Source organism: Bos indicus, chromosome 8, assembly GCF_029378745.1.
Source record: "Bos indicus isolate NIAB-ARS_2022 breed Sahiwal x Tharparkar chromosome 8, NIAB-ARS_B.indTharparkar_mat_pri_1.0, whole genome shotgun sequence".
NCBI classification, from domain to species: Eukaryota; Metazoa; Chordata; class Mammalia; order Artiodactyla; family Bovidae; genus Bos; species Bos indicus.
Window position 1 is genome coordinate 105,280,784 of NC_091767.1, and position 22,942 is coordinate 105,303,725.

Sequence of the window (22,942 nt, forward strand, 5' to 3'; positions counted from 1 at the left end):
ACTCCTCTCAAGGAGCCACGCACGGTGCCTGGCACACGGCGCGTGCTCGACAAACATCCAGTCCCACTGCCCCCACCCCGACCCCCGCTTTGGGGAGTGATTCCAGATGCCCCAGCCCAGCAAAGCAGGGATCTGCCTGTCTGGCCACATCCCTTTCTCGTCTCTGGTTGCCTTCTCACTCCCCGAAAGGATCGCCCCTAGCTATGCGCGCCAGGGTGAGGCGACAGCAGGCTCGCCCCAGAGGAGCTTTTGTGTCCAGAACGCAGCCCACACTGTCTAGCGTGTGTTTTCACATACCTTGTTGTGGGCCTCCGCCGGTTAGGAAAGTCACATCACTGGCCTCGTCGTGTGGGAATCCACTGTATCCCTCCGAGCTCCCTGGATTGGCAGGCAGCAGGCACTCAATGCCTCCTCCAATGCTATTCTGTGGATGAAGACCCGTCTACTTCGAGATGGACCCAAGGCTGACTCATCCATTAGCTGCAGTTGACACAATGCCTGAGGTCCACAGCACTTTTAAGAGGCCCATAAAAATGGCTTAATTTTTTTTTAATCAGAAGAAAAAAGCTAGTATAATAATACATATATGATAATGAAACCACCCTTCATTATATATATTTAAATATGTAATATAAAGATTTATATAATCTTTATATATATATACCCTTTACACCCTTCATATGTATATATAAAGATTATTACATCTTTATACCAATGCAGTCATAAAATATATATATTTAGGGAGAAAGAAAAAGCCTCCAGGGTCCATGAAAGTCATGATGCCACCCCAGATGGAATTTGCAGCAGATCAATAGTACCTTAGTGGCAAATCAGGACACAAGTTCATGTCTCATCACTCCCAATTTAGAAATCTCCCTACATTTGAAGAAAAGCCCCAGAAGCGATTTCGCCACGATCTTCTTTCAGAGTTGAGAAAAGGAGGCCAGAGAAAGCACGACTTGCCTCGGGTCACACAGCTTAGTCGCACAGCAAGCGTCTTTCCTGACCTCTGGTTGCTCTTCTCAGTATTTTACGCAATCAACCTAGTGCCCACCAATGCCAACCTCCTACTCGATGGATAGACATTTGAGGCCCTGGAGACAGAGGGGCTTACTCATTGTCACCAGGATGCCTGCCCTGCCTCCAAGTCAGGACTCTTACTCCAGTACTACAAAGATGAGTCCAAACCTCAGAATCCTCCAGTTGAGTCTCTTCACAGGTATTGGGTTTTTATTTCATTTGTTCATTCATTCATTCATTCACTTGCTCATTCATCTGTTCAACAAATGTTGATTGAGTACTTAGGTCCTCAGCAGCCTCCTAAGGCTCTAAATGCAGAGATGTAAAGAGATGTATACTCTTTACCTTCTCAGAGCCTCATTTTCCCCATTTGTGTGAATTGTGAACATAATGTCTTAGAGAGTTCTTGGGAGAAGTGAATGAAGTAATTAAGGTCCTTTGTACACGTTAAAACTTCAAGGAGTCTTAAGAATGCTTCTTGTCTTGTTATCACTGACAGACTGTGTAATTAACATAAGGAACAGTAAAACGTTGAGTATATGAGAAAATAAGTATTAAGTAAAAAATAATTTCTGCTTATATTTAGCCATAGAAAACTTAAGGCATTGGCTAAGCATCTGGCTTTGGAATCAGAGAGCTGGCACCGAATCCTGTTTGTGTTGTTGTTGACTTTTGCCCAGTCAGTCCAACTCTGAGCTTCAGTTTCCTTACCCATAAGCTGGGACTAAGAGAACTTATCCCGTAGAGTAGGTATAGTAATTCAGTGAGATGATACACATAAAGGTCTGGTCTTGTACATGGCGCACCATCAGTGGTGGCTCTGTTTGTTTCTCAGGAGGTTCATGCGGCTTGGAGAGCCATTAGAACAAGTCAGATCCTAGGGATAATGGAAGGAGGCAGACGTGGGGATAATAGATCTTCCTAATTGCATAGTATCAACTCTTATTGTATCTGTGTTGCCTTAACAGAAGGACTGGCACTAGCGTTAAGGATCAGCAGGTCTCTCAGCAGAGGGTGTATCTTCATATTTGAACGTCCAGCCGGGGCCCGATACAGTGGATGCCTGGTGACTGTGTGTTGAAGGAACTGGTGAATGGACAGATTAATAAATCAGAAAGGACTTGAGGATGTTGATTTAGGCAAAAGAAGAGCCAAGGATAACACAGAGAAAAGCCTCAGACAGCTCTAGGGCTCCCTTGGGTAAAGCGCACTGAATAACTCTGTGGGTTCCTGCAGCCCAGATCCCGCACCACTGTGTGGAGAGGAAAGGGGAGGATTCTGGCTCACTCTGCGTGAGCACTGGGCTTCCCAGGCGGTGCTAGTAGTCAAGAATCCACTTGCTCATCTGCTTGCTAATGCTTCTTCCTGGGTGGAATAAGAAGTGGGAATCCACTCCAGTATTCTTGCCTGGGAAATCCCATGGACAAAGGGGTCTGGTGGGCTACAATCCATGGGGTTGAAATGAGTCAGACATGACAGAGCGTACTGGTGAGCACCGAGAAATGCCCCAAGGTGCAAAGGCCTTGTTCTTCAGGGGTTCAGAAGTTGTCTGATTCTGGAGATACACGGTCACTTGTAGAGATGTACAGGTGATTCAGACAGGAGGTTGGGTGTTAAAGGTTGTTGAATGATTGTTGAGGGAGCCTCCAGTCCTGACTGTGCCTGATTCTGTGAATGTGAAGGGTGAGCTTGGGGCTTCTGTGAAGAGTGTGGGTGGCGGGGGGCTTTGGCTTGAGGGTTTTCTGAGACGCAATGTGATTATCTCTGAAGTTAGTGGATCTTCATCAAAAAGACCAAAGGTCAGCGCTCTTCTGTGGGGCAGCTCTAGTGTCAGCACCCGCGTCCACGGGGGGCAACTTCTAAGGGTGAACAAAGGAAAACATGTAGCTCCTCCTCCTCCTCCTCCCTTCCCCTCCTCTTCCTCCTGACTCCTCTTCCCCTCCTCTTCCTCCTGACTCCTCTTCCCCTCCTCTTCATCCTGACTCCTCTCTTCCCCTCCTCTTCATCCGGACTCCTCTCTTCCCCTCCTCTTCATCCTGACTCCTCTTCCCCTCCTCTTCATCCTGACTCCTCTTCATCCGGACTCCTCTTCCCCTCCTCTTCATCCTGACTCCTCTCTTCCTCTCCTCTTCATCCTGACTCCTCTCTTCCCCTCCTCTTCATCCGGACTCCTCTCTTCCCCTCCTCTTCATCCTGACTCCTCTTCCCCTCCTCTTCATCCTGACTCCTCTCTTCCCCTCCTCTTCCTCCTGACTCCTCTTCCCCTCCTCTTCATCCGGACTCCTCTCTTCCCCTCCTCTTCATCCTGACTCCTCTTCCCCTCCTCTTCATCCTGACTCCTCTTCATCCTGACTCCTCTTCCCCTCCTCTTCATCCTGACTCCTCTTCATCCGGACTCCTCTTCCCCTCCTCTTCATCCTGACTCCTCTCTTCCCCTCCTCTTCATCCTGACTCCTCTCTTCCCCTCCTCTTCATCCTGACTCCTCTTCCCCTCCTCTTCATCCTGACTCCTCTTCATCCGGACTCCTCTTCCCCTCCTCTTCATCCTGACTCCTCTTCCCCTCCTCTTCATCCGGACTCCTCTTCCCCTCCTCTTCATCCTGACTCCTCTTCCCCTCCAACCCTGCCTCCCTCTCTTTCTTCCTTATCGTCTTCTCCCTCTCCCCCTCCCACTTCCTTTTTTAAAGCCCTTATGAACCAATTTCAATGACAACGTGTGAAAAAGAGAGTGATGAACAGGTCTCTCTCTTTCAGAGAACAGCCTCAGAAAGGATAAAGTTTAACTACACAGAAGGGGGGAAATGGTCCCAATTTGGAGGAAAAGGCACAGACGTTTATCATTAATACTGATTAAACAGCATAGCTGACATTTATCACGTGCTATGCAGATGAGTATTTGTATTCTCTAACTAAATCCTCAAAATGTCACTGTGCCTTAAGTACTGTTATTATCAGTTTACAGTTGAGAAAACTATCAGGGAGGTGAAGGGATTTTGCCCAAGGCTACAAGCTAACATGCAGCAGAGCTGGGATTCCAACAGATCAGTCCACAGTACAAATGCTTCAGTTCAGTTGCTCAGTCATGTCCGACTCTTTGCTACCCCTTGGACTGCAGCACGCCAGGCCTCCCGGTCCATCACCAACTCCCGGAGCTTCCTCAAACTCATGTCCATCGAGTAGGTGATGCCATCCAACCATCGCCTGTGCCCATGTGCCAAGTCGGGATACGTGGATACGTTTATTGTCTTATTAGTTTCCCCTCCAACCAGCAGAGGTAGATCGCATCATCCCTATTTTACAGATGAGAAGACTAATTCTACAAGAGAGATGCTCTGACTTTCCAAGTGTCATGCTCATGCACGGCAGAGCCAGCACCTGAATGAGTGTTTGCTGGTCTCTAGAACTCTGACCGTGCTATATTCACAGAGCTTGCTTTCATGTGAGTGAAGGAGGCAGCCTGGAGAGTCACAATCCAGAGGGAAACAGGGCTGCGCCTTGAGCCCCTAAAAGCACTTTGCCATCCCCAGTGTGTTATGTAAGTCTGTGTATTAATACAGAAAATGGATTTTTAGGAACCCTTAGACATACTCTTGTTCACCTTGCCTTACATCCAAATGGCCTTAAATAGTTTACAAGGAAATATGCATCCATTTATCTCCTTTCTCTCTCTCTCTCAAAAAAAAAAAAAAAAAGACCTGTGAAGTATACAGAATGAGACTGTTTAATCCCTGGAATACAAATGGGAAAACCGCCTCAGAGAGTTGAATGAGCTCATCCAAGGTCACAAGGCTAGTGTAAAAAAAAAGAAGAAGAAGAAGAAGAAGAAGTGAGCGGACTGATAATATCAGGGACTTTTCGGGTGATGGTTCCCAGCAGGGAAAAAGACCACAGTCAGGGAGCAGACACAGGCACCACCATGGATGCGGGTCACACTGCTCCACCTAGACCTAGCCCCACCCATGGGACGAACATAGGAGATGCTGAGCTGATCTTGACCTTGTGAATTGCCCCAAAGGGTCACTCTTGATATCCCAGCCTCTCACACCCAGAGGGAGAGACAACCAGAACTCAGCAGAGTGTGGAGAAGCCTCTAGCCAAGTGTGATTTCTTCCAAGCCTTCTCCTTCCACTGAGCCTAAGCACCGTCCTTTGAGCCAAGGTACGCTGGCCTGGAAGAATGGGGATGCTGAAGTCCCTCGGGCACCTGCCTGGTGCTGCTGAGTCCTCCAGGGTCACCCTGGTGGTCCTCCCCCACCAATGAACCAAGTGCAGGGGCCATGGGTATACTTAACCCGAATCTGTCTGTTTTAATCACCCTCCTCTAGACAGATAAAAGCTTTCCATAGGATTGCTCTCTCAAGCATTTCTCTGTGGCTTTGATATCAGCCATTAAACCATGGAACGGAAAACAAAACAAACAAAAAAAAAGGACCAGCTTCAACTTTTAGCTTTTAATTTTTTTTTAGCCTCCTGAAAGAAACCAGATTGTTGACCTAAATTCCCCCTTTCATCCCCACATCCTCTCACCTCTGCTCGTATTCCCCTGGCTGAGGTTCCACAGCTAGTGGACATCCTGAAGTTGGAGGGCCTGAAATGGCCTTCTTCTCCCTCCTCCCCACTCCTCCATGACCTTATATCCCCTTCAGTAGGAACTGAGGCAGGGACGTCTGAAAGACCTGAGATCTCAGAGTTACAGAGGGTCTCAGGTGGAAGGGACCTCTGTGGCTGTGTGATAAAACCCTCCTATTTCATAGGGGAGGATTTGAGGATGCCCTTGCTGGGGGGAACTGCCCACCCATTGACCTACAGCAGCAAAGTGGCAGAGCTGGGGCATAAGAACCTTGACCGTGGGCCAAGAGATTTTTCCCCCTGAAAGAGAGCATCCTAGAAGACAGCTCTGGCTTTAGAGTTAGCCCAAGTGGGATTCTCCCACTCTCTAGCTGAGATCCTTGGAGGGAAGCCAATTAGCTTCTCTGCACCTGTTCCTTCTCTGTCAAGGAAGATCAGTCAAGCCCACTTCACTGGGTTCTTATGAGCATGGAAGGGGATGTCTGTGCTTAGCCAGGAGACCACTACATTGCCCGTTATTATTATCATTACAGTTCTGCCTTGGTATTCCCAGTGCATTTGTTCCCAGACCCACCGTAGTTACCAAAAGCTGTGGGATGCTCAAGTCCCTTGTATGCAATGGCATGGAATTTGCGTCTGGTTGACACACATCCTCCTGTGTACTTTACATCAGCGCTAGGCTGCTTAAAGTGTCTTATGCAATGTGAATGCCAGTGCATGTCAAGGTCCTCCTAGCGGAGGTCTGGCTCATCTATAGGGGAACTGAACTTGAAATCAGGAGTCTTGAATTCCACTCCTTCCTCCCCCTTAGTGCTGTGTGACCTTGGGCAGGTTGACCTCACCCCTCTGAGTCTCAGTTTTCTCATCTGTAAACAGCACCTGTTATACAAGGTTGCTTGTGAGGGTCATAGGAGACATTTTGGCCCAGAAGCAGCTATGTGCATGCTCAGTACACAGCAGGGGCTCCAGCTGGAGCGAAGAAGCATCTCTTTCCTGGGAGGAGCTTTTCCTGTGAGGCGACCACACCACCCATTTTTATATCCTTGCAGTATTCCTTGCCCTGCCCACAGTAGGAGTTAAGCTGAGACAATGTGTTGTAACCAAGAAGGATACTGAATTGAGTACAGAGCAGCAAATGATTTAAGAGAAACTTCAGGGGGAGAGCTTAAAAAAAACTTGTTGAATGGCAGTATTATAGTTTGCTAGGGTTACCATAACACAGCACCATGACTTGCTGTCTTGAACAACAGAGATCTATTTTCTCACAGCCCTAGAGATTAGGAGTCTGGGATCAAAGTGTCTGCAGGGTTGGATTTTCCGAGTCCTCTGCCCTTGGACCGTATGCTGCTGCTGCTGCTACTAAGTCGCTTCGGTCGTGTCCAACTCTATGCGACCCCATAGACGGCAGCCCACCAGGCTCCCCGGTCCTTGGGATTCTCCAGGCAAGAACACTGGAGTGTGTTGCTATTTCCTCCTCCAATGCATGAACGTGAAAAGTGAAAGTGAAGTCGCTCAGTCGGATCCAACCCTCAGTGACCCCATGGACTGCAGCCCACCAGGCTCCTCCGTCCATGGGATTTTCCAATGGGTGCCATTGCCTTCTCTGTTGGCCCATATAGGGCACCTTTTCCATCCCACGTCTTCATGGTGTCTTCCCCTTGTATCTGTATCTCTTCCTCTTAGCACAACCATTCTATTGGATTAGGGCCCACCCCAATAACCTCACTGTAGCTTAATTATCTCCTTAAAGATCTCTCTCTAGATACATTCACATTCTGAGGGATGAGGGGCTAGCCTTCCACCTAGGAGTTTTTTGAGGGGAACACGTTTCAGCCCATGGCAGATGGAATGGAAGATGGGAGGCAGCCAAGAGCAGGACAGCAACGTTGAAGGAAAGATGAAGAACACTGCAATATAGAACCTGGGCAATGGAGCAAAGCTGAGTCAGAAACCCATAGGCAAGGGGGCTAGTAGTGGAGGTTCAGATGCTGAAGGACAAAGCAGGGAGGCACCCCAGACTCCAGACAGACAACCAGGCCCGGGCAAGTCTCTAGTCCCAGTAAAGTGAGGCAAGTCAGGTAGAACCGACGAAAAGCTAGTCATAAAGGACCGCTGATTCTTAGTCCAGTTTTTGAGCCCCAGGCAGAGGAATGACACAGAAAGCAGCCTTTTTGCAGTTCAGTTCCACTTGCTTGTGTTGCTGCTGTTGAACTTACAAAGATGTTTCTGCAGGGGGTGGGGCATGTCTTCAGATAGCCCAGGATAATGTGTGTGGCACTTGGCACTTGGTGTAGTGATGTGATTAAGAAGTTGGGTCTGGGACTCCTATGGACATGGAGTCTAAGCTGTGTTGCTTTGGACAAGCTGCTACCTTTCTGAGCTTCTGTTTTTCTCTGCAAACTGGGCTGCGTTGGTAGTTTTGTGGTGAAGACCAAGTGAGAGAAGTCCCATAAAGCACATGGCGCTGAGTACGCTCTAAACAATGTGATTGTATTAATAATATGATGGTGCTTTTACAAGGAGCAGAGTGATAGAGAAGTGTCCCCCCGCGCCCCTTCTCTTGCCTCCCTGGTTTGCTCCCTCCCTTCCTTTATTTTATAATTTTAATGACAGACTCTATGCAGCACCTGCAAGGTACCAGATGCTGTGTTGGATGTTGGGCGTTTAGAAATGAACCGGAGAGAGATATAGTCAGGAAGCAGACACTGAATGCATAATTACCAAACAGACGTCTAGGACAGGGAGGAGTGTGATGATTGTGTGGGAGGAAGACCCGTCTATACCTGGGCTGGAGTGGCGTGGTCCCACCACCCTGCCCCCGGGCGTTGACAGTGCAGGGATCCTGAGAGTGATCCTAGCCCCAAAGCCCAGACAACTCTCCCGGAGTGACCCGGGCAGAGGTTTTGGGAAACTCCCTGCAAAGCCTTCTGCATTCGAACTTGCCCCCATTGTGCATGCCCTCTATCTCTGGGGTGAGTTGAGACCAAGAAAAAATAAAAAGAGAAAGAGAGATACAATAAAAATAAATAAACATCAAGCTTCTGCTGGGCTGTGCAGCCCTTTCACAGCAAATCTGGCTGCCAGCAGATAGGGACACATTAGAGAGACTAGGGTTCAAGTGTCTGATGCTGGCCATGAGACCCAGGGCAGCCTCCTTCCTGGGCCTCTACTTCCTCATCCGTGCAGGTGCCCCGGACGGCCATTGGCTGGGGAATGAATGGGCTCTGGCACTTTCCTTGCCTGCTCGCACGTGCTCACAGCTCTGAGGCAGGCTTATGCTAATTAGCTTAGATGGTGTGCAGGATTGCCCGTGGCCATTCCGTGAGGCTGTGTCCCCCGGGATCAACCTCTAGTCCCGCCCAGATGGTGCGACGTTCAGACTGCCTTACTGTTTCTTTCACTCTGTCTCTATCTTCCTGGAGAACCGTGGGGAAGGATGGGGTGGAGGGGTACTGGCATTCACCCACGTCCTCCAGAGAACACTGTTGCATGTCTGGTGTGGAGACACACAGAGGACGTGTCCTCTAAGCACACAAGAATTGGCGATGACGTGAGGCATTCGATTCAAATCAACGCACATTTTTGAAGTATCTCCTCCTTACAAGGAACCATTCTCACAGGGAACAAAAGAGCTCTTAAACTGTAGCAGGGAGATCGTTTACTCCCAACTCCTCCTTTCTCAGAAAAGGGAAATAAGGCCTGGCAGCCAAAGAGGCAGGGTGACTTGTCCCCGGCAAGGTCATGCGGCAGACCGAGAGCCCAGATCTCTGGTCCCAGCTCTCCAGTTCCAGGCTGGTGAAACAGCGGTGTCTCCCATCCAGCCCTCTGAAATGTGGCTGCTGTTGATTACTTTATTTTTGCCCAGAAATAAATCCCATTCACCACTACAACCCACCCCCATCCCCCCATCCGTATTGAAATTCAGTGATTTCCTTTCACCACTAACACCCCAGGTAAATATTTCCCTCTGAACTTCTGCAGCCACTGCTTCAGGGTTCTCATTTCCTTACTGTGTTTCCTCTTGGTTCCACTGAAACCCTCCCTTTGCCCTTCCTCTCTGCCTCCTGGGGCTAAGCTGTCTCTTGGTCCTCCGCTCCATGTCGCAGAGTCTAGCCGTTCTTGTTGATTCCCTCTTTTCTCTCAACTGCAAACAGAGGCGCCCGAAGCCCATGTACCCCAGTCCCAGGAAGGTCCTGAGCTGAGGGCACTCTCAGATGTGGTCACATTTTACCTTGCTACTCCAGCCAGCCACCTTCCAAAGGCAACAGGAAAGCCAGGCCTGAGAGCCCCCGGCCAAATAAAAACCTGCAGAGAGAGAGAGAGAGAGAAAGAATCCTGTTCCAGATGTGAATTTTCTCACTAGAAGAATTTTCTGTTCCGGGGTGAGGTAGGGGGGTTGTTAGCCAGAAGCGGAAGAGAAGGTGAGCAGAGAGGTGGGATGTGGGGAGGGCAGGGATGGGGACGGGGGGCAAGGTCAGAGGGGCAGGGGGTGAAGTCCAGAAGCCTGTTCTCTCATACTTCCCATAGCTATCAGTGCAAGACATAGGGGAGCTCATTCCAAATGTGGAGTCGGAGCTTTCGCCTTGGAGAGGTCAGTGGGGAGGTAGCTTTTACCATGCAAGTCTCATGACAGTAGCAAAGCCAAGGGGAGGGGGGTTGGGCTATGATTTCTGAGTAGCGTTTGCCAGTAAATTTGAGGAGGACTCGTGCTCTTTGAGCCTTCATCCTACCCGCTGTTAACACATCAGCCACCTGGTCTTTAGGGTGCCTACTGTCTCTGGTGTTGCTACATTTTGTTTTCATCCTTCCCCCCTTTGCATCCTTGACATCACTCTGAGACCCTCTAGCATTTTAACAATGTAGTCCCATCTGGACAGCCATGGTGTGCCAAGGATGGTATAGCCACTATGTCTTTTAAGCGTGACAACATGTGTAAAGAGAGATAGAGAGGAGGGGATTGAGATCCACAGAGGTGAAGCGATTTGCCCCGGATGTATGGCCAATAATTGTTGTCATCAGAATTACCCTGACTCCAAAGGCCCTGCTCTTTGTATCCGGCCAAGAACACACTCTGTCTTCTGATTCTCTCTGTCCTTTACCCAGGGAGTCATAGATTAGTGCCTCTGCTTCTATTTCACCTTTTCTCTTCTCCCACTCTGTTCAGAATCATCCATGTGTGCATTTGTGGGACACTTGCTGAGTGCCTGCTGTGTACACCCCATAGTGCAAGATGCTGGACAGGGTAGAGATGACCCAGACAGAGTCATCATTCTCAAAAAGTGTCGTGTCTAGGGGAGACTCCAAAACCAGAGAGTAAATGTCCAGTTTCCTACAAGTACAAAGAATTCAGAGGAGAGAGTGATTATTCCTCACAGGACCATTAGGGAAAGCTTCCTGGGAGAGGTGGTTTCTGTTTTAGCCATTGGGAAACCTGGGATCACAGAAAATCCCCCGTGGAGCAGGCGTATGAGGGAAACCTCATGCATTCCCTTCCCTTGCCGGGGAGAGAACCAAGACCCACCAATACTTGGTGTTTCAGCAAGGCCTGAGAGCAGGTTGATATTGTAGGAGACCCTGGCCATCACTTGAAAGTTGGTAGAACAGGGAATGGTGATAGGGGAGATGTAGGTGGACTTGGAAGCTTGGCCAAAACTACCATCCATGTCAGCTGCTAACAGATTTACACAAAATTGAAGGCCCCAGTACCCACAAAGAAGTACAAAGTGTGTGGGCCTTCTCTACTGATTGTGCTAGAAGCTCTCTGTGCTCATTTGATGAGTGTTAATGGCAGAGGTACACTCAAAGTTATGGTGACCGCAGCAGTTCTCCAGCTGAAAGTAGGGGCTGTCCTCCTAAATGAGCATCTTTTATTCGTTCTCCTATCCCTGCTCTCTCCTCCCACCTAGCCTCGTACATCATCGAACACTTAGAGTACATTCTTAGTTAGAAAGTCCTCTTCCCCATCCAACTGCTTGCCTGTGCCAAGGACACTGGGTGTATTCCATAAAAGCTGGGAACAGGAGTTGATGAGAGTAAAGAGACTTAGATCCAGAGAGAATCTACTTAGTGACTTCCTGGGGTTTCCAGGCTAAGTCTAGAGATGTCTAGCTTGGAACTTCCCCAAACACTCAACTGAAATTTGGGACAACCCAGGCAGGTGTTTTTATGCAGATGGACCCCTGGTGACACTGATGGGGGAGAGGGAGGTAGAGTTAGTACCTAGGACAGTGATCCTAGGGTCTGATGGATCTAGGATCTAGTTACCAACCAGTTGACCTTAAACCATCCATCTCTTTACCTCCTTCAATTCCTGTTTCCTCCTTTGTTAACTTAATATCATCACCTTGAGGGTGCTAAATGGGTTGAATGAATTAATGCATATGCAGACCTTCACACAATGCCTCACTTGTGACAGAGGCTTGGTTTTACTTAATGATGGAGTCCCCAACATCTTTTTATGCCAAGAGGATGACTTTTACTTTTTAAAATATTAGCATTAATGTTAGAGAAAAGCAGGTTTGAACTGGGTCTCAGGAAATTTGTCAGTGACTATGTAACCTAACAAATACCTTCCATTTCCTGGGTCTCAACTCCCTTAACTTTTGAGTGAAGGAGTTGGAATTGTTGATGTTTAAAAACCTTTCCAGCTCAGATAGTAAGTACGCCTGGCTTTCTTGGGGGTGAATGTCAGAGCTAGTCAGGGCTACTGTTACGATAGAAGCTTTGCAGTCCATGACCATCACTTCTCCAGGCAACTTTCCCGGCAATTCACCACCACTGATCACTGATGAGAGCTGGTGGCTGATGCACTCCCGTTATGGTGACTATAGTCAGAGCTGTCGAAATGCACCTTCTGTTGAGCATTTTCTCTCTCTGATTCTTCTCTTACCTCTCCCTCTCACCATGTATGTCATTCTACACTTAAAATACACTTTTAATTAAAAAGTCCTCTTCCCCATCCAACGGTTTTGCAAAATCAAAGATTTTCAGATTTTAATTATTAGTAGTATTACTGTTGTTTTCTTTAGCTCAAGTGTGTATTCTGCAAACAAATGTCATTTTTTGTGTGCCCCATTCTCAGAACCAATCAAAGTGAAACCACATGGGTTAAAGTTGTGGTCAGAACCTCCCAAAGCTACCTCATCCGTGTTCTCCATTCCTCCAGCCCTCACCTTGCCCTCGGGGTGGTCCCAAAGGCTCAGTCAGTCACCGCCAGAAGGCCACTGAGCGCAGTTTGTGACTTCCTCTTCTGGGCATCCTGATAGGAATTTTATCAGAAAGAAAGAACTCTCCCCTCCTTCCTCCACCCTTTATTTATTCATCTTTTTCTTTTGGGGCTACATAGGGCTCTATGACAAATGTTCTTATGCCTCACGTGACCGAGGATGGGTCGTGGGCATTCACACCGTCAGTGACCAAGGCAACAGAGACCCACGCTACTTTTTCTCCTTGAAGACAGACCGGGCCCGGCAAGTGACCACCATCAATGCCCACCGCAGCTACCTCCCAGGCCAGTGGGTATACCTGGCTGCCACCTACGACGGGCGGCTGATGAAGCTCTACATGAACGGTGCCCAGGTGGCCACCTCCGGGGAGCAGGTGGGCGGGATCTTCAGCCCCCTGACCCAGAAGTGTAAAGTCCTCATGCTGGGAGGCAGCACCCTGAACCACAACTACCGGGGCTCCGTGGAGCGCTTCAGCCTGTGGAAGGTGGCCAGGACGCAACGCGAGATCCTGCTGGACATGGGGACCCGCGGCCCCCAGGGCCCTCTACCTCAGCTCCTCCTGCAGGAGAACTGGGACAATGTGAAGCGAGCCTGGTCCCCCATGAAGGACGGCAGCAGCCCCCGCGTGGAGGTCAGCGGCGCCCACGGCTTCCGGCTGGACACCAGCTTGGAGCCGCCGCTGTGCGGGCAGACGCTGTGCGACAGCCCCGAGGTCATTGCCAACTACAACCAGCTGCCGCGGCTCCGCCAGCCCAAGGTGGTGCGCTACCGCGTGGTCAACCTCCACGACGACGGCCGGGAGAACCCCACCGTGAGCCGGCAGCAGATCGACTTCCAGCACCAGCAGCTGGCCGAGGCCTTCAAGCACTATAACATCTCCTGGGAGCTCGAGGTGCTGGAGGTGAGCAACTCCTCCTTGCGCCGCCGCCTCATCCTGGCCAACTGCGACATCAGCAAGATCGGCGACGAGAACTGCGACCCCGAGTGTAACCACACGCTGACCGGCCACGACGGCGGGGACTGCCGCCACCTGCGCCACCCCGCCTTCGCCAAGAAGCAGCAGAACGGGGTGTGTGACATGGACTGCAACTACGAGCGCTTCAACTTCGACGGCGGGGAGTGCTGTGACCCCAATATCACTGACGTCACCAAGACCTGCTTCGAGCCCGACAATCTGCACAGGTAAGGGAGTCGAGCTCCTCCCCTTTTACCCATGGGTGTGGCTCCTAACGCCCAATGGGGCTGCGGGAATTTCCCAATTCGCAAGGCAGACTGGACCAAGTAATCACAGGACTGCATGCAGGGTTGGGCTTCCTAGGTGGCCCAGTGATAAAGAATCTGCCTGCCAGTGCAGGAGAGGCGGGTTGGATCCCTGGGTCAGGAAGACCCCCTGGAGAAGGAAATGGCAACCCACTCCAGTGTTCTTGCCTGGGAAATCCCACAGACAGAGGAGCCTGGTGGCCTGCAGTCCATGGAGTCGCAAGGAGTCTGATACAACTTAGGGACTAAACAAATACGCAAGGTTAGTCCATTACCGAAATATTTCTGCATCGCCTCCTATGGGCTCAGAGGGAGTTCTCAAGATCCTGTCTTCTCAAAAGGCTCAGAGTCTGGAACTGGACCACCTGGGCTGAGTACTAACAGCTACAGTCTGCCGTCCAGTGCAGTGGTCATTAGCCACATGTGACTGTTTTTAAATTAGTGAAGATGAAATGCAGTTTAAAATCCAGTTCTTGCATCACACTAGCCACGTTTTCAGAATTCAGTAGCCACCTGGGGCTAGTGGTACCGTACTAGACAGAGTCATATGACTGCCTCTGTGCTAGCAGAAGGGTCTGTTGGGCAGTTCTGGTGGAGCTGGGATGGGCTGGGGTCAGACAGACTGCATACTTTTTCTGTCACTATGTCATGTCTGAATCTTTGGGACCCTGTGGACTGTAGCCTGCCAGGCTTCTCTGTCCATGGGATTTTCCAGGCAAGAATCCTGGGTTCAGGGCTCTTCCCTTACTTTGTGACCTCTTACAGATGTCCTCATCTGTACAATGGGAATGACAGTGGCACCTACTTTGTGAAGTTGCTTTGAGGATCAAATGAGGGCCGGCCAAGCAAGTCTCTCCTAGGGGCTAGCAGGTGACTGCCTCTCGATATGTGCATCTGCCGCTTCTTGAACAATGAAAGGCAGCATGGAGCATGCGTAGGAGGTCAAAGAGGAACAGCTGACTTGCAGCCTGAACATTTTAGGGAAAGCTTAGGTACGGTTTGGACATCAGAGATTGAGTAGATTGAGTTGAGGTAGAAGGAGGATACTCAAGGCAGAGGAGCTTCACATATTGCTGAGAAGAGGGTGGAAATGGTGGAGGGCAGATTTTCTGTCTAATGCCTGACTTAGCCTCTGCCTGGTACTACAACTCTGACCAGCAACCCCCCAAAACACCCAGAGGTGGACCATAGGTGACCGCCATTTGATGTGGGACCCAGGGGGACTAGTTTTAAGTCAGAGAGACAGTCTGCATCCACTTTCCTGACTTTCCAGATTCATGCTGAACTTTTCCATTCTCTCCAGCTCACAGGACCCTGGCCTTGCTGATGGCTTGATTGGTTGGCTCATTTGCCAACCTCTGCAGGTTTTCTGCTGACTCTTCTCTTTATGTCTCTCTCACAAGAGCCAGGGCCTCCCATGCACCGACAAAATACCTATGTGCAGAGGAATGACGATGCTGGCAAGAGAATGTCATGCCTGGCCCCAAGCCAGAGAGCACGTCAGCTCAGCCTTCTGGCTGAGTCCAGGCGGGCCCCTGGACTCTCACCTTGGCTCAGAGATGGGAGCAGCCCATGTAGGAAAAGCCTTGGTGTGTGGCAGGTTCCTTCCAGGTCACCATGCACTTTCATCTCTGCTCTAGTTAGGCTTTGATGGCCTTTGATGAGAATGACTGGACAGGGTTAGCATTTTGTATTTAACTGATAAGGCCTTAAAGAGTGAAATGACTCAACCAAAGTCCCAGGTCAGGAAAGACATCTGGCTAAATCACAAATGCAGGACTTCTGAGATGAATGTGATGTATGCTCTCCTGAGCCAGACCCCAGGAGTTCCTGGGATGCCCAGGTAGAGTGGGTGTGGGAGGATAGATAAAGAGCCAGGAATACTGGAAGCCACTCATCTATTTGTCCGTTTATCCATTCATTCATTCATGCAACAAATGTTTATTCAGCACCTTTCCAGTGCCAGGAAGGTGAGCACCTGTGTCCCTTCTTTGCGGAAGGAAATCCGGGCTTCAGAAGAAGGAAGGGACTGACCCCCAGTCACTCAGCTAAAGCATAGAGAGCTTAGATTTGAGTCTTGCTCTGTTGACTCCACAGTTCCCATGGAAGGGAGGTATTTTTAAATCCAAGGAGCAGTAAGGGGCAGAGTCAAAAAGCAGGAGTGACTGGCGAGGTGGCTTTCGTAAAGCCTTTGGGAGAAAACTGCTGAGTATGATTGGGGCAGGACCAAGGGCAGCTGACCTCTGTGGTTGGGGTGCCGGGGCCGCGGGGCCCAAGGTTCTAGAGAGTTGACCATCAGCAGACAGTGCTGGCAGGTGCCAGCGGCCTCCTCTTTTCTAAGTCATGGGACCACATGTCCAGAATGCCCGTGAGCAGCCATTTGCCAGCACTGTGACCACTCACACCAGGGCCTGTGTGTTTGCTGGCTGGAAAGTCCTGTGCCCCAGGGAGCCCCACCGGGTATGTTTCACCTCCTGATGAAGCTAGGGGGAGGGGCACAGCATTCTGGCTGAATCAGCTCTCCTGTGTGCAGAGAAAAACCTGTGGAAATTTGCAGAGAAAACACTTGCTTTATGATTTTAAAAAAAGAGGGAGGGACGGGGCGGGGGGGGGGGGGGGGAGGAAGAAATGAATGAAAAAGGAAAGAAAGAGGAAAGAAAGGGAGAGAGGGAGCTAGGAAAGAAGGACAACACCTGTAATAGAAAATTAGATTGACATTGTCTCGATGATTTTTAATGAAGAGGTGAACTTGTTTTATACACAAGGTATGCTCCTGCGTTGCCTGCCTCCCACCCTCCCTCTCTCTCAGTGGGTAAAAACAATAAAGATAATATTTCAATTACTACTTCTCAGTCTGTGGTAGAGAACCAGTTTTGTTTCCTCTACGTTGCCAACCAATTCTTTTGTAACATACAACAAAAATGAACTGCTATGAATGAAGTATCCCCAAGAATGGTGAAGCAGTGTCAAGAGTTCTCTAAAGTTTCTAAATGTTGTCTCTCCACTTCTATACTCATTGTGCCATAGACTAATGAGAAGTGGCTGGTGCACAGCTTACTTAGAGTGGCACTGAGTAAAATTCATCATCCTGACAGCTTATGTAGCAGTTCCTTCGAGTAAACTAAGATCCACCAGTGATACAGTAGTGCAGACTCCATCAGAGAATTACCTTTCTTCTAACACATTCGAAGCCATTCTTTGCCTACTAATCCTTGGGCCCCCTTAGTCCACGTTCTCAGGAGTTCATGTGTTACAAAGTTCACCCAGTCCTAGCAGAAGGCTACAGAAGACATCGAAATGATGTTAGATGTCAGACCTAGAAACAGCCTCAGAGATCAGTGGGTCCAAAGCCTGCTTCCCCCATAGAGGGAAGCTGAGGCCTAAGCTCATATAATCCATTAGTGATCAGAATGAGGTTAAGGGCCCTCTAGGTTTCCGAGGCCCAGTCATCTACTGCGATGAAGCTTCTCAGGACTGTGCTGACATTCTTGCTTTTCACGGATACCTGCTCCCCGGCTCTCTGACCTTGCCCTCCTCTTCTGAGCATGTGGAGTCGTGAAATGCTGAGATGAGGGAGTTTGGAAGAGAATCAGATAAGGACTTTGGATGTCCATGAGCCACTGCAGAACTATTACAGCTAGATTGGCCATGGGGTTTCCTTGTTAAGAGGGCAGGATAAGGATACCTGAGTGAGGATATGGACAAAGAAGGGGGCTAGGGAGTGGATGTGGATGAGTAAACAGAACACTGAGAAAGCGGGTCCACCAAGAGGATGCAGCCTCAGTAAGGGGTTGGGGAGGGATGGGATGAGGAAGGGCTTGTGGAATATGGAGTCACTCAGTATGGCTGGGGTCTGGAGCATAAGCAGAAAGGGGTTCGGTTTATCTCGTGAAAAACTATAGCCTGCCTCTATCCCTCCTTTCATTTCTTTAGGCCCTCCTTCCTTTCCTCCCTCCTTCCTTCCTATTTTGCCTTCTTTTCTCTTTAAATGTTGAATGTTCCCTTTGTGCCAGCCCTGTCCTTGCCCTTTTGGAGCTCATCATCCAGTGGATATCCTGGCTTCCCTGGTGGCTCAGACAGTAAAGCATCTGCCTGCAATGTGGGAGACTTGGGTTCGATCCCTGGGCTGGGAAGATCCCCTGGAGAAGGAAATGACAACCCATTCCAATACTCTTGCCTAGAAAATCCCGTGGATGGAGGAGCCTGGCAGGCTACAGTCCATGGGGTTGCAAAGAGTCGGACACCACTAAGCAGCTTCACTTTCTTTCTCTCTCTTATCCAGTGGATAAGAGAGGTGAGCAAACAAGGCATCACGATCCCTGGTGTGAAAGAAGGACACCCCCCACCCCCCAGTCTCAGCCAAGAGGAGCTGTCTTGGAGGGGAAGCACAGGTCTTTTTATTGGACTGGACAGTTATAAAAAGACATTCCAGTGACTCTTGGCCGTTCCCTACAATAGTGGAGACAAGCCAGGTAGGTAGGACTTCATTTGCAGCCATTAGAAATGTCTACAAACAGAACGTACTTGGTGCATCTTTTTATAAATGAAATGAAAAACCTGGATGTTAATAGAAAGCCCTGGTATCAGGAAATCCAGGGGCAGTTGACACTTCGGGCTGGGCACACTTCATGGTGAGAGGATGTTGCAACACACCCACCAAGTTCCTGATGGACCCCTTCTAGCTGCGAGCTCTGGCATCGTTAGGTGAACTTCACTTGAACGTCTGTTCCTATGGAATAGGACAGGTAAAAGGAGACCTCCCAGACACCCGGACGATGGCTCACAGGGAAACGTTTTCTTTGTCTTCTCTGCATTATTATTTTTAATGTAACAAGGGCAATCCCCTGGGGCCGTGCTTTGTTTCTTTGGACCCAAGTGGGTGTTGCTGGAATCTTTGGAAAGGGCTGGAATAAGCCTCCAGGCAGTCTACGTGACCCTTCTGCCAGTGCCTGTCATCCTCCTCAGTCTCTTCTCCTGCCCCTTATCTGAGGCCAGTAGATGGTTTGCCTTCCAATGAGACCCTTATTGGGTTTGTTTTTTTTTTTTTACTTCTTTTCTAGAATGATCTCACAGAGCATGCACTTTCTTCTCTTCCGTTCCCTGCACGTCTAACACAGTTGCTTGGAATCAGGGACTCTCTGAGCTGAAATGAGTGGTGGAATGGTCCAGCCCCCATGACCATAGAGGGGCAGTGCTGACCCAGGCCTCACAGAGAGAGGGGGGCCAAGCAGAGCACAAGTCCTGGGGTCTCGTTTCTTCCTCCCGAGGCATTTCAGTGCCCTCCATTGCCTTGATGTCTTAGCAGCTGGCTACTTGGAAGCAGTCTGTTCAGGAAGGCTGTGTTCTTATTCATCATCCGTATTTTGGTAAGGGACTTTGTTATCCAAGGGACTGTGAGAAATGCCCTAGGGATTGAAGATATGATCCATGTCCTCAAGGTATCTGCGTGCTGTGGTTTCATGACATTTTGTTACAGTCATTCAAGAGATGGCAAGAGAGCAGATGATTCGCTTCCAAATGAACCAGACAGATGATAAGACTTACATGAGCTCTGAGAAAAGGCAGATTCATAGCAGTCAGGAGCAATCAGGAAAAGTTTTCTGGTCGAGAAGGTATACAAACAGGTTTCCAGCATTTGTAGGGTCTGGAGTGGAATAAAAGAGCAAGGTAGGAGCAGAGAGATGGAGGTGGGCAGGTGTGGGGAGGGTATAAGAAAGAGGTGGGGTAGATGCTTGAGGCTTCATGCAGGTAGATGCCCTCTCTTGATCATCAGATTACGAACCTCCCACAATCAGACTTAGAAAGAACGAGAGAAGAATTCAGGGGAAACAGATTCGAGCCCTGACTTAGCTATGCAAGTCTCTTAATCTCCTCGGGCCTCCGTTTCCACGTCTGTCCAAAGGGAAAAATAGTAACAATGGTATTTGACTGCCAGGATCACACGATTGCCTCGAGGGTCACACAAAATAACATCCCAGAAAGAGTTCTGGGAAGAGTTAACCAGCACGCAGATGAAAGAAGGCATTGTTGTTTTTTTCTGTAACTTTGTTCATCCTTTTCCAGTAATCATGTAAGAGAAATTGCTTGGAATTTTATAATCAGAATATCAGAGTTTATTTAACGTGACTAACATTCATTAAAGCAATAACAGCAGTCAGGCCTGGTGGAATGGAGAAATGAGGGGTGTTGGAGACTGACCAGCACTTGAGTCTTGGTTCCTTGTCTGCCTTGGCCCATCTTGCAGTAACATGACTTGGGTTCTCAACGGTCACAGTTGGGTGTGGCATGTCAGGAAATTTAAATGGAGCCATGGTGTGTGAAGCACCTGGGCCAGTGCGTGGCACATAGTAGGTGCTGGGAGGCTCCCCTCCCTGCCCCCAGGCGCACGTGGGCTCCTCTTCTACCAGCTTTGTCTTACGGAGACTGCAGGCTCATAAAGAAGGTCTGGCTGAAACTTCGGTGCGCACACTGAGGGCATTTGTTCAGATTACTTCCATTCTTAAAATACTTTTTTTTTTTTTTGAGGACTGACCACAGAATTGGCTTTTTAAATGAAGACCACATAACTTCTATCAAACTCATTGAGCTCACACAGTAGTTTACTTTGAAAACACCCCAGATGTCTGTGTTAGAGGATACATCTCTGCAACACGGAACGATCCCCTCAGTGTTGAGGGGGGTCATAGTGGGTGGGTAGCTGATTCAGTCGAAGCTCCTAGACTTTTCGACCATGTCCAGCCCACGTGTGTGCCTGAGTGTAGATATGCGAACACCCCATCCAGGCCCCCTAATCCACGTGGTCTGCCGTCCTCTGATTCAGTCTGAGATTTCCTCATGCTTTTCTTCCGAACAAAGCCCACCTCGACTCACAGGTTCTGTCTGTGACCCACAAACACTCATGACTTTGGTCTTTGAGAGCAGACTAGAGGGGTGATAGAGAGCAGGAGAAGGATTGCTCGTGGTCCCTGAAGATGTGGTTAATAAGATGCTCAAGACAGTGCAGAAGAGTGAGGGATCGGGCAGTCCAGAAAATAAAGAAGAACACAAGTTTCAGACACAGAGGGGATGTGAATCAAGCCACTTACTATTTCTGTGACCTTGAACTAGTCTTTTCCATGATCAGAGACTCAGTTTTCTCCTCTGTAAAACCAGGAATGAAAGTAACGTTGGGTGGTTTTAGAGGATGTCACAAAAGTGTACCCGGTCAACCCTTTCAAACAGCACCTGGGACTTAGTGACCGCTCAAAGTAACAATGGTTGTTTGGAAATTTTCTGTCTCTGGGAAACCTTCTGACCTCTGACATGCACATGCCCAAATTCCTAGCCCCTCTCAGATCCTGAGCCCCCTTGCTACAACCTCCGAGCTGGACTGGGAGTTGGATGTGACCTAATCACTCTGTACTACCAAGGGCTCTTGGATTTTTACACCTGCCAATTCCATTTTTTAAAGATTTCCTTTACTCCCAAAGCCTGGCATGTACGAAATGCTAATGTTTTTATTTGTGCAAGAGTTAGGCAGCAGGTCACATGGAGTGTATGCATTCCCATCAAAAAACACAGGCCTGTCGGGGTTCCAGGATCCTACCAAGAAATTCACCTGTGAGCATCCTAGGGAGGGGGCTGGGATCCAGGCCGGTGCCCCCGAGGGCCTCAGGACCCACTGGGCAGGGTAGGATGGAGCTGGCCTTCTACCTGCGCCTGGGGATCTGGCCACAGCACACCCACCTGAGCGTTTACAGGTGAAGGTTGGACCCTTTCCTCCAAGACACACCGGGGAGGCCCCACCAGGCGGGGGCTGCTCCCTCTCTCACCCCTTTCCTAGACCTATGTTTCCACTCCCAGGGCCCTGGACAGACAAATGGAGCGCACGGTGCCCTTTTGAGGGCCTCAGTGGGAGGCGGCTGGGTTTTCTCCGCCCTGTGTCTGGCTCGGTCAGCACTCTCATTTTCCTTCCTCCATCCACGGGTGACACTGACCACTCATGACGGCCTCAGCGCTCAGTCAGACACCCTTCCAGGTTAGGAGACGGAGCAGCCGGACTGTGAGGAAGGGCTGAACAGACACCGGTACATTTGGTTTCGTGAAACACGTTTCCCTTGATTGATTTCAGCCCAGCTTGTACCTGCCTGCTTGCAGCTGGCCAGTTTTCCACCTCCTGAGAGGGAACCCCCCCACCTCCACTCTCACCTTCTGCAGACACAAAACCACTGTGTGGACAGCAGCATGTAGCTCACGGGTTTGTCTGTAGCCATTGAAGAGGCTCCTGTTTCTTCATATTTATGGAGGGCTGTTTTCTTTTTCTCCATCCCTCTCTGCTTCTCTTTCTCCCTGTTTCCCAGAGTCTATGTCGTTTTGTGGGTCTGGTGATGATGGATTGAAGGTGAGGGCGTTCGTGTCCTCCGTTTCAAGCTTGTGATGTTTGTTGATTCCGGCCTTTTTGGAGCTCAGACAGCCAGCCACAGCTCTCATACTTGAGCTTGGCATCTCACTACTGACCCATGTTGATGGCCACCGAGGGCAGTGGTGACTGTCACTCCACCAAAGCCTGGAGTGTCTCAGAATCTTCCAGAGTCAGGGGAAGGCAGACATGAGGGAGTTTGCCTGTGGATTGGCAGAGCATGTGGAAGGAAGTGACCAGATCCTTCCAAGTGACTTCAAAGCCAGAACGGAATAAGTCACTTCTCTGACTTCAAATTCTGCCTCTGTGAAATGGGAGGACTGGGACAGACGAGCTCGGAGAACTGTTGCATGCTCAGGCATTATAGTCCAGGCTTGTGGGGACTGGGGCTAGAGGGAAAAAAAAAAAAAGGAAGGGGAGAGGCGCTGACTATTGGAAAGTACAAACCCTTGACGCTGGGGACATTCAGG

At 49.5% G+C, this 22,942-nt stretch overlaps 1 protein-coding gene across 1 annotated transcript in view; it reads left to right on the forward strand.

The window, feature by feature from the left end:
• PAPPA (pappalysin 1) overlaps positions 1-22,942 on the forward strand; it is a 267,860-nt gene that overhangs the window by 22,188 nt on the left and 222,730 nt on the right. Inside the window, exon 2 of the mRNA XM_070795369.1 lies at positions 12,934-13,996. Within this exon, the coding sequence (XP_070651470.1) occupies positions 12,934-13,996 (1,063 nt within the window). The remainder of the gene's footprint in view (positions 1-12,933; positions 13,997-22,942) is intronic.